The sequence below is a fragment of the Ailuropoda melanoleuca genome, chromosome 9, assembly GCF_002007445.2.
Source record: "Ailuropoda melanoleuca isolate Jingjing chromosome 9, ASM200744v2, whole genome shotgun sequence".
In the NCBI taxonomy this organism is placed as follows: domain Eukaryota; kingdom Metazoa; phylum Chordata; class Mammalia; order Carnivora; family Ursidae; genus Ailuropoda; species Ailuropoda melanoleuca.
Window position 1 is genome coordinate 29,692,858 of NC_048226.1, and position 12,562 is coordinate 29,705,419.

Sequence of the window (12,562 nt, forward strand, 5' to 3'; positions counted from 1 at the left end):
TTTGTTTGCGATGATGCTAAGTGGGTAGATTTAAAGTTGATTTTAGAAAAGCAAAAAATAACAGTATAGGTGCTATATGGGAATCACAGACTGATGTGTGGAAAACCCTATTTTATTTCGCTTATATTATATTATATATATTATATTATATTATATTATATTATATTATATTATATATTATTTTAAGGGGGCTCCATGCTGGGCTTGANCCTGGCCCCTGTCAACTAGCAGCAAGGGGGAGGCACTCCCAAGCCCAGTGTTCCAGTGCATGCAAAAATTAGAGTGAGGGGTCCCCGCACCGGGGAATGGAGGGCTTCCCCTACCGTGTCTTNGTCCCGGTGACCTCGGGGCTGGGGTCGCAGTGCTTCTCACGCGAGCCCGGACTCGGTAACCCGGGGGAAAGAGGTCATCACACAGCAGCCCCGCCCAGCCTGCCTGGCCCCTGTCAACTAGCAGCAAGGGGGAGGCACTCCCAAGCCCAGTGTTCCAGTGCATGCAAAAATTAGAGTGAGGGGTCCCCGCACCGGGGAATGGAGGGCTTCCCCTACCGTGTCTTCGGGCTGTCTTGGGACTTCTTCAAGTCCCCACCTCAGCTGGGGTCTGCGCTGTCCATGGGGACCTTGGAACTGGGGTCTCAGGTATCCCCAGCCCTCACCCCTTTACCTGCTGGCACTTGGAGGAGGAGTCCCCCTAGTGGGTTCTTACCTCTCTCTCTGAGTTCCCCCAACCCTGTCTTCTCCCCCACTTCCCAACCCTCTTTCTTCCCTTTTCCCTCCCTCCTCCCCCTCCTTCCTAGAGCAACCCCCCCCATCAGCCTGCCCCTCCCTCTCTCCTAGCTCTAGGGGGTGTGGCCAAGCGCCCAGCTGTTTAAAAAGGTGGAAGTGCTTTCACCCTCATCCCGAAGGTGACAGTTCCTAGGAGCTTTCCCTGTTCTTCTTTCGTGTCCCTCGATTAAGGGACCAGTCATCCCAGCTCACTTCAGTACCTTCTCACAGCCACAGGTGAGTGCTGGGGGCTTCTGGCTTGCCCCTTCCCTCCCCAAAAAAGAAAATTTTGATGCCTCCTAGGTTTTCCTAGGTGACCACTGGTCTAGCACCTCAAAAAAGGAGGCTAAGAGTGTCCTTCGTGACCAGGAACTTCAGCTCCATGGTGGGAAAACCGAGGCCAGGGGAAAGGCAGGAATTGCCCAAGGTCCCATAGCTAGTGCCAGAATTCTAGATTTTAGATGGCCCCCCTTCCAGGACTCCAGGATTCAGGCTCCAGTTCCATCCCCATTCCCACTCCCTGAATGTCCTAGGGCTTCCCCATCAGGGTGGCTGGAATAAGGACACAACTGTGGCAAGCTAGGATGATGTCCAGGCAGGGTGAGGAGGGGGGCTTCTCCCTGGGTGGTCAGGATGGATCGAGGGGGCAGGTTGGGTTCTTAGCAGCTGTACTTTGCCTTATCTAAAAGCTACCCCTGGCTGTCTCGACCCTCCCAAGGCCTGGCTTGTCAGAGCCAAGATGTACTGGCCAGGAAAAGAGATGCTGATCTGAATGAGGGTCCCGGGCACTGCCCAGGGCCCTTCCCTATCCCACTGACTGCCTTCTCTGTCCTGTACTAGGGGGCAATCTGTGTGAGAGATGGCCGGCTGCGGAGAGCTGGAGTATCAGTCCCTGAAGACTCACCAGTCACATCTTTCTTGGCCTCTGGCTGTTTTGCTAAGGCTGGAGGTCCCCGGGGCACCCAGTGTGCAGAAGGGAAACCAGAGCACCCCAAGGCCTGTCCCTAGTTCACTCAGGGAGTCAGGGCTTGAGTGTGCTTTGGGATCCGGCTCCTGCAGGAGGCCTCCCTAGACGAATGGCTGTATACTTAAGGTAGGAGCGGACAATCTGCCCATCTTGGGAGGTCCGAAGTTCAGGATTCAGATGGGGAGATTCCCCAGGTCAGATCTGGATTTTCTCTTCTCTGAGATCTAGCTGGGCATATCTCCCCTCCACCCCTACCCCAAGGGATACAACTGGAGCCCCGGAAGGCAAAATGACAAGTCCGAGGCTGTGCCATGGAGCCTGCAACACTGGAGCTCCTCATCTCCAGTCCAGAGCACCTGGCAGGTGCCCCAGTCAAAGGCCAATGTCTTGCGGAGAATACTCCCTGGATTTGCACACCCTTTCTAGAACAAGCCTAGAGAGAAAGTTTAGTCTCCGCCTCTGTTAAATTTAGATTGATTCTTAATTTCCCGAATTCCAGTCTAGCATTTTCTTGCAGCCCTTATCTGGTGGGAGTCTTCCATTTACCTCTGTTCTCTGGTGACTGGGAAATGGGGGAGGCCCAGACTGTTCATTCATCGAGAACTGAGCCCCGCAAAAACCCTGGCCTGGATTTCTGTGACCGGAGCCTCAATGTAGCTTGTCACGGCCGCTTTTAAACCTTGGGTCAGTTGAACTCAGAGAGCTGAGGCTGAGTTATGTATGGCTTAGGCGGTGGCCTTCGGGTCCCCTGTCCCTTCCCTACCCTGTCACAGGGTCTGGTCCAGCAGGATTCTTTAGATCCTGGAATGGATGGAGCAATAGAAAATGGAGAGTTCTGGGAGAGAATCTGAGCAGTGTTCAAAGGGAGGTACCTGTGACAGGAGCTGCTTGCCAGGGAACTTTCCCTAAGAGGTCTGAGTCCCGGCTCTGTCACTGAGTACCCGGGGAACTTCAGTCAAGTCAGTGGCCCCTCTGGAGCTCAAGTTCCCCAAATGTGAAATGAGGCAAAAGGAGCCTATGATCCCTAGTTCTCCTGATGGCAGTGTTTCCCCAAGTGTGGTGGATAAGTGCTCAAGGGGATTGGGGGTGACACATGTCGATTATGTGTTCCATATACATTATGGGGGGGAATCAGACCTGTACTTTGATGCAGATATTTTTGTTTGCGATGATGCTAAGTGGGTAGATTTAAAGTTGATTTTAGAAAAGCAAAAAATAACAGTACAGGTGCTATATGGGAATCACAGACTGATGTGTGGAAAACCCTATTTTATTTCGCTTATATTATATTATATATATTATATTATATTATATTATATTATATTATATTATATATTATTTTAAGGGGGCTCCATGCTGGGCTTGAACTCACGATCCTGAGATCAAGACCTCACTGAGACCAAGAGTCGGATGCTTAACCAACTGAGCCACCCAGGCGCCCCAAGGAAAACCCTATTTTATTTTATTTTATTTTATTTTTTTAAGATTTTATTTATTTATTCAACAGAGATAGAGACAGCCAGCGAGAGAGGGAACACAAGCAGGGGGAGTGGGAGAGGAAGAAGCAGGCTCATAGCAGAGGAACCTGATGTGGGGCTCGATCCCATAACGCCGGGATCACGCCCTGAGCCGAAGGCAGACGCTTAACCGCTGTGCCACCCAGGCGCCCCGGAAAACCCTATTTTAGATTGGTGCAGCCGTATTCTGGAACTGGGCACTTTGGGCTGGAAGTATGGATCCAGCACTTCCTGACTGTGTGACCTTGTGCAAGTTGCTTACCTTCTCTGAGCCTCACTGCAATCTACCTTTCAGGCTGTGACCAGGACTGAATGAATGGCTGTGAAATTCATGGCACACGGCTGCAGCTCCACAAACAGCTTCTCCCATCTCCTCCTCCCCTTCACGTCCAGTTAGCTGTGCTGGATAGGAAAATTTCTCCTTTCTTTGACCAGCATGCCGACACTTTAGGACATTGGTTCCTCATATCCCCCCATCTGATATCTTGGTCTTTTCTTCCCTGCCCCCCTCTCAGCAGCTGCCATCCAGAGAACTCTGCGCTGATGATGTTCTCTGTGTTCAGACTCTCCATCCCCATCTCAGCCACCGAGCTCCTCCTGGCCTCGGCCGTCTTCTGCCTGGTGCTCTGGGTGGTCAGGGCCTGGCAGCCTCGGGTTCCCAAAGGCCTGAAGAATCCCCCGGGGCCCTGGGGCTGGCCCCTGCTGGGGAACGTGCTGACCTTGGGGAAGAGCCCGCATCTGGCGCTGTCGAGGCTGAGCCAGCGTTATGGGGACGTGCTGCAAATCCACATCGGCTCGACGCCCGTGCTGGTACTCAGCGGCCTGGACACCATCCGGCAGGCCCTGGTGCGGCAGGGTGATGATTTCAAGGGCCGGCCCGACCTTTACAGCTTCACTCTGGTCACAGATGGCCAAAGCATGACCTTCAACCCAGACTCTGGACCAGTGTGGGCTGCCCGCAGGCGCCTGGCCCAGAACGCCCTGAAGAGTTTCTCCATGGCCTCAGACCCGGCGNGACCCGGCATCCGCGTCCTCCTGCTACCTGGAAGAGCACGTGAGCAAGGAGGCTGGGGCCCTCCTCAGCAGGCTGCAGGAGCAGATGGCAGAGGATGGGCACTTTGAACCCTACAGATACGTAGTGATGTCAGTGGCCAATGTCGTCTGTGCCATGTGCTTTGGCAAACGCTATGACCATGATGACCAAGAGCTGCTTAGCTTAGTCAACCTGAGTAATGAATTCGGGGAGGCGGTTGCCTCTGGGAGCCCGGTGGACTTCTTCCCCATCCTCCGGTACCTGCCCAACCCCGGCCTGGATGCCTTCAAGGACCTGAATAAAAGGTTCTATGGCTTCATGCAGAAGCTGGTCAAGGAACACTACAAAACGTTTGAGAAGGTACAGGCTGGGGAATGCCAGTGGCGGGGGGCGGGCAGTAGGGTTGGGGCCAGAAGGTCAGAGATAACTGGAGAAGTAGGGGGATTGGCAGGCTACCAGGGGCCTTCACCCTGGGATTTTGAGACGAGTGCTTGAGTGGACTCTATCCTTGGCAGGGAAATAGAACTTTTCCTTGATTAGCCTTTCTATCCTCCCATCAGACAGCAACATTTACTGAATACGCAGTATGTGAGGACCCAAGGCCAGTGGCTGTGGGGAACAGGAAGAATTAAAAAGTTGGTCTCCTGGGGCGCTTGGGTAGCGCAGTCCTTAAGCGTCTGCCTTTGGTTCAGGGCGTGATCCCGGCGTTCCAGAATCGAGTCCCACATCAGGCTCCTCCGCTGGAAGCCTGCTTCTTCCTCTCCCACTCCGCCTGCTTGTGTTCCCTCTCTCTCTGGCTGTCTCTCTGTCAAATAAATAAATAAAATCTTAAAAAAAAAAAGTGATGCTTACTTAAAAAAAAAAGTTGGTCTCCTGGCCTCATGGGAGAAAGAAGGGTAAAAAGCATGTCTAGATGAGCCCTCTGTCTCAGGTGTCCCTTGAATTGGGGCTGCCAGTATTCTGAGGCAGGAGAGTGCCTTAAAGAGGCAGGAGAAGCTGGGAGGGCAGCCTTGGGGCAGAGGGGTCCCCTCCTGAACGAAGGTGCTAGGGATGGTGAGGAAGTAGGCCTGGATGGAGAGATAGGTCTGGGTTTGGGATCTTGCTCACCTGTGGGTCTTCCCTACCCAGGGCCACATTCGGGATATCACAGACAGCCTGATCGAGCATTGTCAGGACAAGAGGCTGGATGAGAATGCCAATATCCAGCTGTCTGATGAGAAGATCGTTAATGTTGTCTTGGACATCTTTGGAGCTGGTATGAGCTACCCCATTGTGCCATTCCTGTGCCCAACCGCCCTGACTGGCCAACTGCTTAATCTTTCCCTTCGTTCTCCCCTGGTCAGGATTTGACACGGTCACAACTGCCATCTCCTGGAGCCTCCTGTACCTGGTGACGAGCCCCAATGTACAGAAGAAGATCCAGGAGGAGCTGGGTAGGTGGTGGCTTCCTTTAAAGTGCTCAAGGCAGAGGGCCTGGCCGAGTTCTGGGTGGCCCCTTCATCCACATGGTCCTTTTTTATTTTATTTTACTTTACTTTATTTTATTTTAAAGATTTTATTTATTTGAGAGAGTGAGTGAGAGAGAGAGGAGAGCATAAGCTGGGGGAGGGGCAGAAGGAAAGGGAGGAGCAGACTCCCCGTTGACCAGGGAGCCCGATGTGGGGTTGGATCCCAGGATTCTGGGATCATGACCTGAGCTGAAGGCAGATGTTTAACCCCGCTGATCCTCCCGGGCGCTCCCAATGGTCCTTTATGTTCTGCAGACACAGTGATTGGCAGGACCCGGTGGCCCCGGCTCTCCGACAGACCCCAGCTGCCCTACATGGAGGCATTCATCCTGGAGGTCTTCCGACACGCTTCCTTCGTCCCCTTCACCATCCCTCATAGGTGAGGCCCCATGGATCCACTGCTGTCTGATACTGGGCCTTCCTCCAGTCCATGTACCCAATCAGGGCCAGTGGGAGGGACAGGTACGGGAGGCAGGGGGATGTCCGTGTGGTCCTGAGCCTGACTGGGCTTCCTTCTTCCCCAGTACCACAAGAGACACAAGTCTGAGTGGCTTTTACATCCCCAAGGGACGTTGTGTCTTTGTGAACCAGTGGCAGATCAACCATGACCAGTAAGTTGAGAGAAGGCAAGGGCAACTCTGCCCTTTCCCAAGCTCCAGACCCTGCTGTCCCTGGGCCACTTGCCATCCCCTACTCTTTTGGGCTGGGGCTCAACCCACTTGATGCTTCTGCGCCCCCAGGCTGCCACTTCAGCGGCTTCTCTCTGATTACAGGAAGCTATGGGGTGACCCATCCGAGTTCCGGCCAGAACGATTTCTCACTCTCGATGGCACCATCAACAAGGCACTGAGTGAGAAGGTGATTCTCTTCGGTATGGGCAAGCGGAAGTGCATCGGTGAGACCATTGCCCGACTGGAGGTCTTTCTCTTCCTGGCCATCCTGCTGCAGCAGGTGGAATTCAGTGTGCCCCAGGGCACGAAGGTGGATATGACCCCCACCTACGGGCTGACCATGAAGCACGCCCGCTGTGAGCACTTCCAAGTGCGGGTGCGCGCTTAGGGGACCGAGAGCCCTGCAGCCTAGACTCTGTCTACCTGGCCTATCTGGGCGGCCAGGCCAGGGGGCTGGCCCAGGGATGGGGGGGGTGGCTGTTCTAAGCTTTGGCCTGCAACCCACAGATATTGGTCTGGCTGGGTTTTGCTGTCTGGGCTGCAGGCAAGCCTGAAGGATCATGCCTGCCCACCACCCTGGACTTGCTCCTCTGCGTACTGACCACAGACAGTGGACACAGCAGGGGCCACAAAGGAGCAGTTGGAGCCTTCTGGAGATGTGCTTGAGCCAGGAGGCTTGGTTGGGTTAGGAGGTCCTAAGCCTCTGGAAACCTTGAGGGAATGCTCTAGAAGCCCAGTGGCTGGCTGATTTTCTGTGGGGGATGACTGGCTTGAGAACCATCTATAGCAGGCCACGCCAGGGCCTGTCTAATTTCTTGGACACGTAGGAGCTGTCAAGAGTGAAGGGAAGAGGCAGCTTAGGATACTACCGAGCAATCTGACCACATGGCTCTGGGACACTGTGATGCCTTTTTTGCTCTCCCTGCAGGCAGGAGCAGGGGTGCCTCCTGGCCCTGGAAGGCCCCTGTTCCTGTCCAGGAGGGGCGGCTGGGGACTTGTGTCTAAGAGGAGTAGAGAGAGAGAACAAAGGGAGTGCCCAGATTCAGGTACCAGAGACCAGGTCTCTATGCCCTATATAAAAATGCCTTTTAAAAATGTTTGAACACAATAAGCTTTTTTTTCGCCTGCATTGTACTGGCATGTCTGCATTTATCATATAGAAGAGCTTAAGAACAATTTATTGAGTGCAATAGAGAAAATTGTAACCCAAGTATTCAGAAATGTGTAAGAAACATCTATCTAAGCTAAATAAAGATATTATCCAGAAGTCCTATTGTGGACGTTTTTTGACTCTTGAATGAATCCGTCGCTCCTCTCCCTGCCCAGTCTGAGCCCAGTCTCATGTTGGATTTTACTGTGGGAGGAAGAAGAGGAAGAGGAGGCAGTGAAGAGGTGAAGCCACGGCTCTCAGGAAGCTCACCATGTAGCTGGGGCACAAGACTGTCCCTTCACTGCCTTCCTAACTGGTCACACATCGATGAAGTGCATTCTCCAGACCAGGCGCGGGGGGATATAAAGCAAATAAGGCTCCTGAACTGGTTAGAGGAACCAGCTCATAAACACACCATCCAGTTCACTGTGCTGAGGGCTCTACCTGACAGATGCATACAGGAAGGTGAGGCCCGGAACTGGGGCTGGGGGCGGGGGTGTGTGTGTACGTGTGTGCGCGTGCATGTGCGTGCGTGCGTGTGGGGGGATGCTGCAGATCTTGGGGATATCTATGCAGATTCCTCCTCAAAGAATGAGAGGCAGGGGGTGCCTGGGTGGCTCAGTCTGTTGAGCCTCTGACTCTTGATTTTGGCTCAAGTCATGATCTCATGGTGGTGAGATCGAGCCCTGCCTCAGGCTGTGTGCGCAGTGGGGAGTCTGCTTGAGATTCTCTCTCCCTCTCCTGTCCCTCCCCCCCACTCACATGTTCTCTTTCTTTGTCCAAGACAGATAAATATATCTTCAAAAAAAAAAGAAATGAACAATATTAAACTGTGGTGTCTGGAAATATACACTTGGCAACAAATCTTATAATAAGAATAAGGAAATGAGGGCGCCTGGGTGGCTTAATCAGTTAAGCAGCTGCCTTCAGCTCGAGTCAAGATCCCAGAGTCCTGGGATCAACCCACACTGGGCTCCTTGCTCTGGGGGAACCTGCTTCTCCCTGTCCCTCTGCCGCTCCCCCTGCTTGTGCTTTCGCTCTCTGTCAAATAAATAAATAAAATCTTAAAAAAAAAAAAAGGGATAGGAAATCAGGATATGGAGAGTGGTTACTCTGGTGGGGAGGGAGTGTGTTATAATTGAAATGGGACATGTAGAGGGCTTCCAGGATGATGGATAAAGTTCCACTTCTTAACCTGGGTGTAGTTCAAAGGTACTTGCTTTATAGGGGCGCCTGGGTGGCTCAGTCGTTAAGCGGCTGCCTTCGGCCCAGGGCCTGATCCCAGGGTTCTGGGATCGAGCCCCATGTCAGGCTCCCTGCTCCACTGGGAGCCTGCTTCTTCCTCTCCCACTCCCCCTGCTTGTGTTCCCTCTCTCGCTGGCTGTCACGCTCTCTGTCAAATAAATAAATCAAATCTTTAAAAAAAAATACTTGCTTTATAAAAATAAGAAAAAAAAACAATTTGTACTTCTTTTACTTTTTAGAAATGTAATTAATATATATGGTCAATATCCTTCAACCAAAGACCACCGAGAGCACACCTGTAGTGAAGCAAGCTGGGTTTACTATTCATTGCAGTGAGGGAGAACGCCCACCACAGGGAACTGTGGGGTGTCCCGATAAGAGGATGTTAGAACCTCTTACACAATTTGGGCTTTGGTTGAGTAATTTAGGGGAGGGTTAGCTCTAGATTGGATGCTGTTAGAAAATGGAGACAATTCTGTGATTGGCTATTTTGTGGGTAGCACAGTGACCTTGCTTTTGTGTATGCTTAGACAAAACAAAGAAGTGGCCTTGGTTTTTTCCCTCCATCTTAAGAAATTTTGGTAGAATACATATAACATGAAAGTTACCATCTTGGGGCACCTGGGTGGCTCAGTTAAGCGTCTGTCTTCAGCTCAGGTCGTGATCCTGAGGTCCTGGGATCAAGTCTCGCATCAGGCTCCCTGCTCAATAAGGAGCCTACTTCTCCCTCTGCCTCTGCCCCTCCCGCTGCTTGTGCTCTCTTGTTCTCTCTGTCAAATAAATAAAATATTAAAAAAAAAGAAATTTACCATCTTAACCATGTTTAAGTGTACAGTTCAGTGATATTACATACATTCGTGAGGTTAGGCAATCATTCCCACCGTGCATCCCCATAACACTTTTCGTCTTGTAACTCTAAAACTCAATACCCGTGAAATAAAACTCCCTATTTTCTCCTCCCTGCAGCCATTCTACTTCTGTCTCTACAAAAAGTGACCTTATTTGTTTCATTTTATCGTGTTCTCAGAATAACCTTGTATGAGGTTGGTGTTCTGTGAGAAAAGAGCCAGAGAAGAGGGGAACGAAGGAGACTTCGAGCATTAGACCAGCTTGCAATAATAGTGAGGTCTAGCTTTGAGTAGCAGATTATTTCTAGCTATGGGGGGCTGTTCTTTCTCAGTTCTCCTTTTTGGTCAAGTGCAGACAAAGGTAGGTCTTTAGACATTCATCCATTATATCCAGATTTTCATCATTGCCAAGGGTTTGCCGATTAAATTTGCCGATTAAGAAGAACATCCCCTGAATGTCATCTATAGTTGACCCAGGATTCATCTTTTCTTCTTCTGTTGTAGGATGAGTTATGGGGCCATCTGATGTGACAATGGCTGCCCAACCAGTAGTGTCCTAGTAATACTTATGACCGTAGATAGTCTATATAGGCCAATTGTAACATAGGCAATTATCAGAATCAAAATGACTGTTAGTCTTTGGACAGGTCTGGAAGCCAAGGACAACTCTAGTTAATGAATTTGGACTAGTTTGTTTAGAGAAGAAGTGTGGTCATATATGATTATGAAGCCTTAAACTTTTTCTACTTGTACTAGTCCCACTGTGGGAATTGTAGCTGGCAGAGTGCACACGAAGAGGGAATCAGTTATCCCTTCTGGAAGGTCTCCTGAATAATCTGTGTTTGCCTCATTTGGGGGGCTTCTGAGTATCTTTTTAGGGAAGCATGTGTACTTTAGTGTCTATAAAAATACAGACCCATGAAAAGATGCTCAGCATCACTCATCATCAGGGAAATGCAGATCAAAACCACGATGTATCGCCTCACACCTGTCAGGATGGCTATTACAAAAAGACAAGAAATAACAAGTGTTGGCAAGGATGTGGAAAAAAAGGAACTCTCATGCACTGTTGGTGGGAATGTAACCTGGTCCAACTACTATAGAAAAAGTATAAAGTTTCCTAAAAAAATTGAAAATTACCATAGGATCTAGTAATTACCATAGGATCTAGTAATCCCACTGCTGGATATTTATTTGAAGAAAACAAAAACACTAACTCAAAATATACATTCCCATGTTTGTTGCAGCATTACTTAACAAAAGCCAAGATATAGGGGCACCTGGGTGGCTCAGTCAGTTAAGCGTCTGCCTTCTGCTTCTGTTGAGCCCCACATAGGGCTCCCTGCTCAGCAGGGAGTCTGCTTCTTCCCCTCCCTCTGCCCCCGCCCCAGTCAGGCTCCAACACACACACTCTCTCTCTTCCTCAAATGAATACAGAAAACCTTAAAAAAAATAGCCAAAGATATGGAAGCAACTTAAGTGTCCATTGATAGATGAATGGTTAAAGATGTGTGTGTGTGTGTGTGTGTGTGTGTACAATGGAATACTACTTATCCATAAAAATGAGTGAAATCTCGCCATTTGTGATGACATGGATGGACCTTGAGGGCATTATGCAAAGTGAAATAAGTCAGACAGTGAAAGATGAGTACCGCATGATTTCACTTATAAGCAGGATCTAAAAATCAAAGCACACAAACGAAACAAAATTCAGACTCATAAAGAGAGAATAGAGCTGCGGTTGCGAGACAGGAAGGGGATTAGGGGTGTGAAATGTGAAGGGGATCAAAAGGTACATACTTCCAGTTATAAAATAAGTAAGTCATGGGGATGTAAATTACAGCAGAGGGAATATAGTCAATAACATTATATTGACCTTGTATGGTGGCAGAAGATAACTAGACTTATTACAGTGACCAGTTTGTAATGTATACAAATATTGAATCTCTGTGTTATAAACATGATACTAATAGAATATTATATGTCAATTATACTTAAAAAAAAGAAAAAAAGAAATACTCATACATTGCTGTGGAAATGTAAAATGATGTTGCCACTTGGGAAGATAGTTTCTTAAAAGGCTAAACCCAGAGTCACCATATAATCTAGTAATTCCAAAAGAATTGAAACATATACCCACCCCAAAAACTTGCACATGTGTGTTCATAACAGTGTTACTCATAATAGCAAAAAAAAAGTGGAAATAATTCAAATATTCATCACCTGGTGGATGGGTAAATAAAATCAGTATGTCCATACAATGGAATACCATTTCTCTCTCCCTCATATGAATAAATAAAACCTTCAAAAAAATCTTTTAAAAAAAANAGTGGCCTTGGTTTTTTCCCTCCATCTTAAGAAATTTTGGTAGAATACATATAACATGAAAGTTACCATCTTGGGGCACCTGGGTGGCTCAGTTAAGCGTCTGTCTTCAGCTCAGGTCGTGATCCTGAGGTCCTGGGATCAAGTCTCGCATCAGGCTCCCTGCTCAATAAGGAGCCTACTTCTCCCTCTGCCTCTGCCCCTCCCGCTGCTTGTGCTCTCTTGTTCTCTCTGTCAAATAAATAAAATATTAAAAAAAAAGAAATTTACCATCTTAACCATGTTTAAGTGTACAGTTCAGTGATATTACATACATTCGTGAGGTTAGGCAATCATTCCCACCGTGCATCCCCATAACACTTTTCGTCTTGTAACTCTAAAACTCAATACCCGTGAAATAAAACTCCCTATTTTCTCCTCCCTGCAGCCATTCTACTTCTGTCTCTACAAAAAGTGACCTTATTTGTTTCATTTTATCGTGTTCTCAGAATAACCTTGTATGAGGTTGGTGTTCTGTGAGAAAAGAGCCAGAGA

The 12,562-nt window shown here is 49.2% G+C and overlaps 1 protein-coding gene across 1 annotated transcript; it reads left to right on the top strand.

The window, feature by feature from the left end:
- Positions 1-463: 463 nt before the first annotated feature.
- LOC100473028 (cytochrome P450 1A1-like) lies at positions 464-7,727 on the top strand. The gene is given in 10 exon segments (XM_011229599.3): positions 464-638; positions 837-1,001; positions 1,605-1,857; positions 3,764-4,253; positions 4,255-4,641; positions 5,410-5,536; positions 5,625-5,714; positions 6,045-6,168; positions 6,314-6,400; positions 6,563-7,727. Coding segments are annotated over 8 exon segments (1,608 nt in total). The 5' UTR covers positions 464-638; positions 837-1,001; positions 1,605-1,840; the 3' UTR covers positions 6,849-7,727.
- Positions 7,728-12,562: the final 4,835 nt, after the last annotated feature.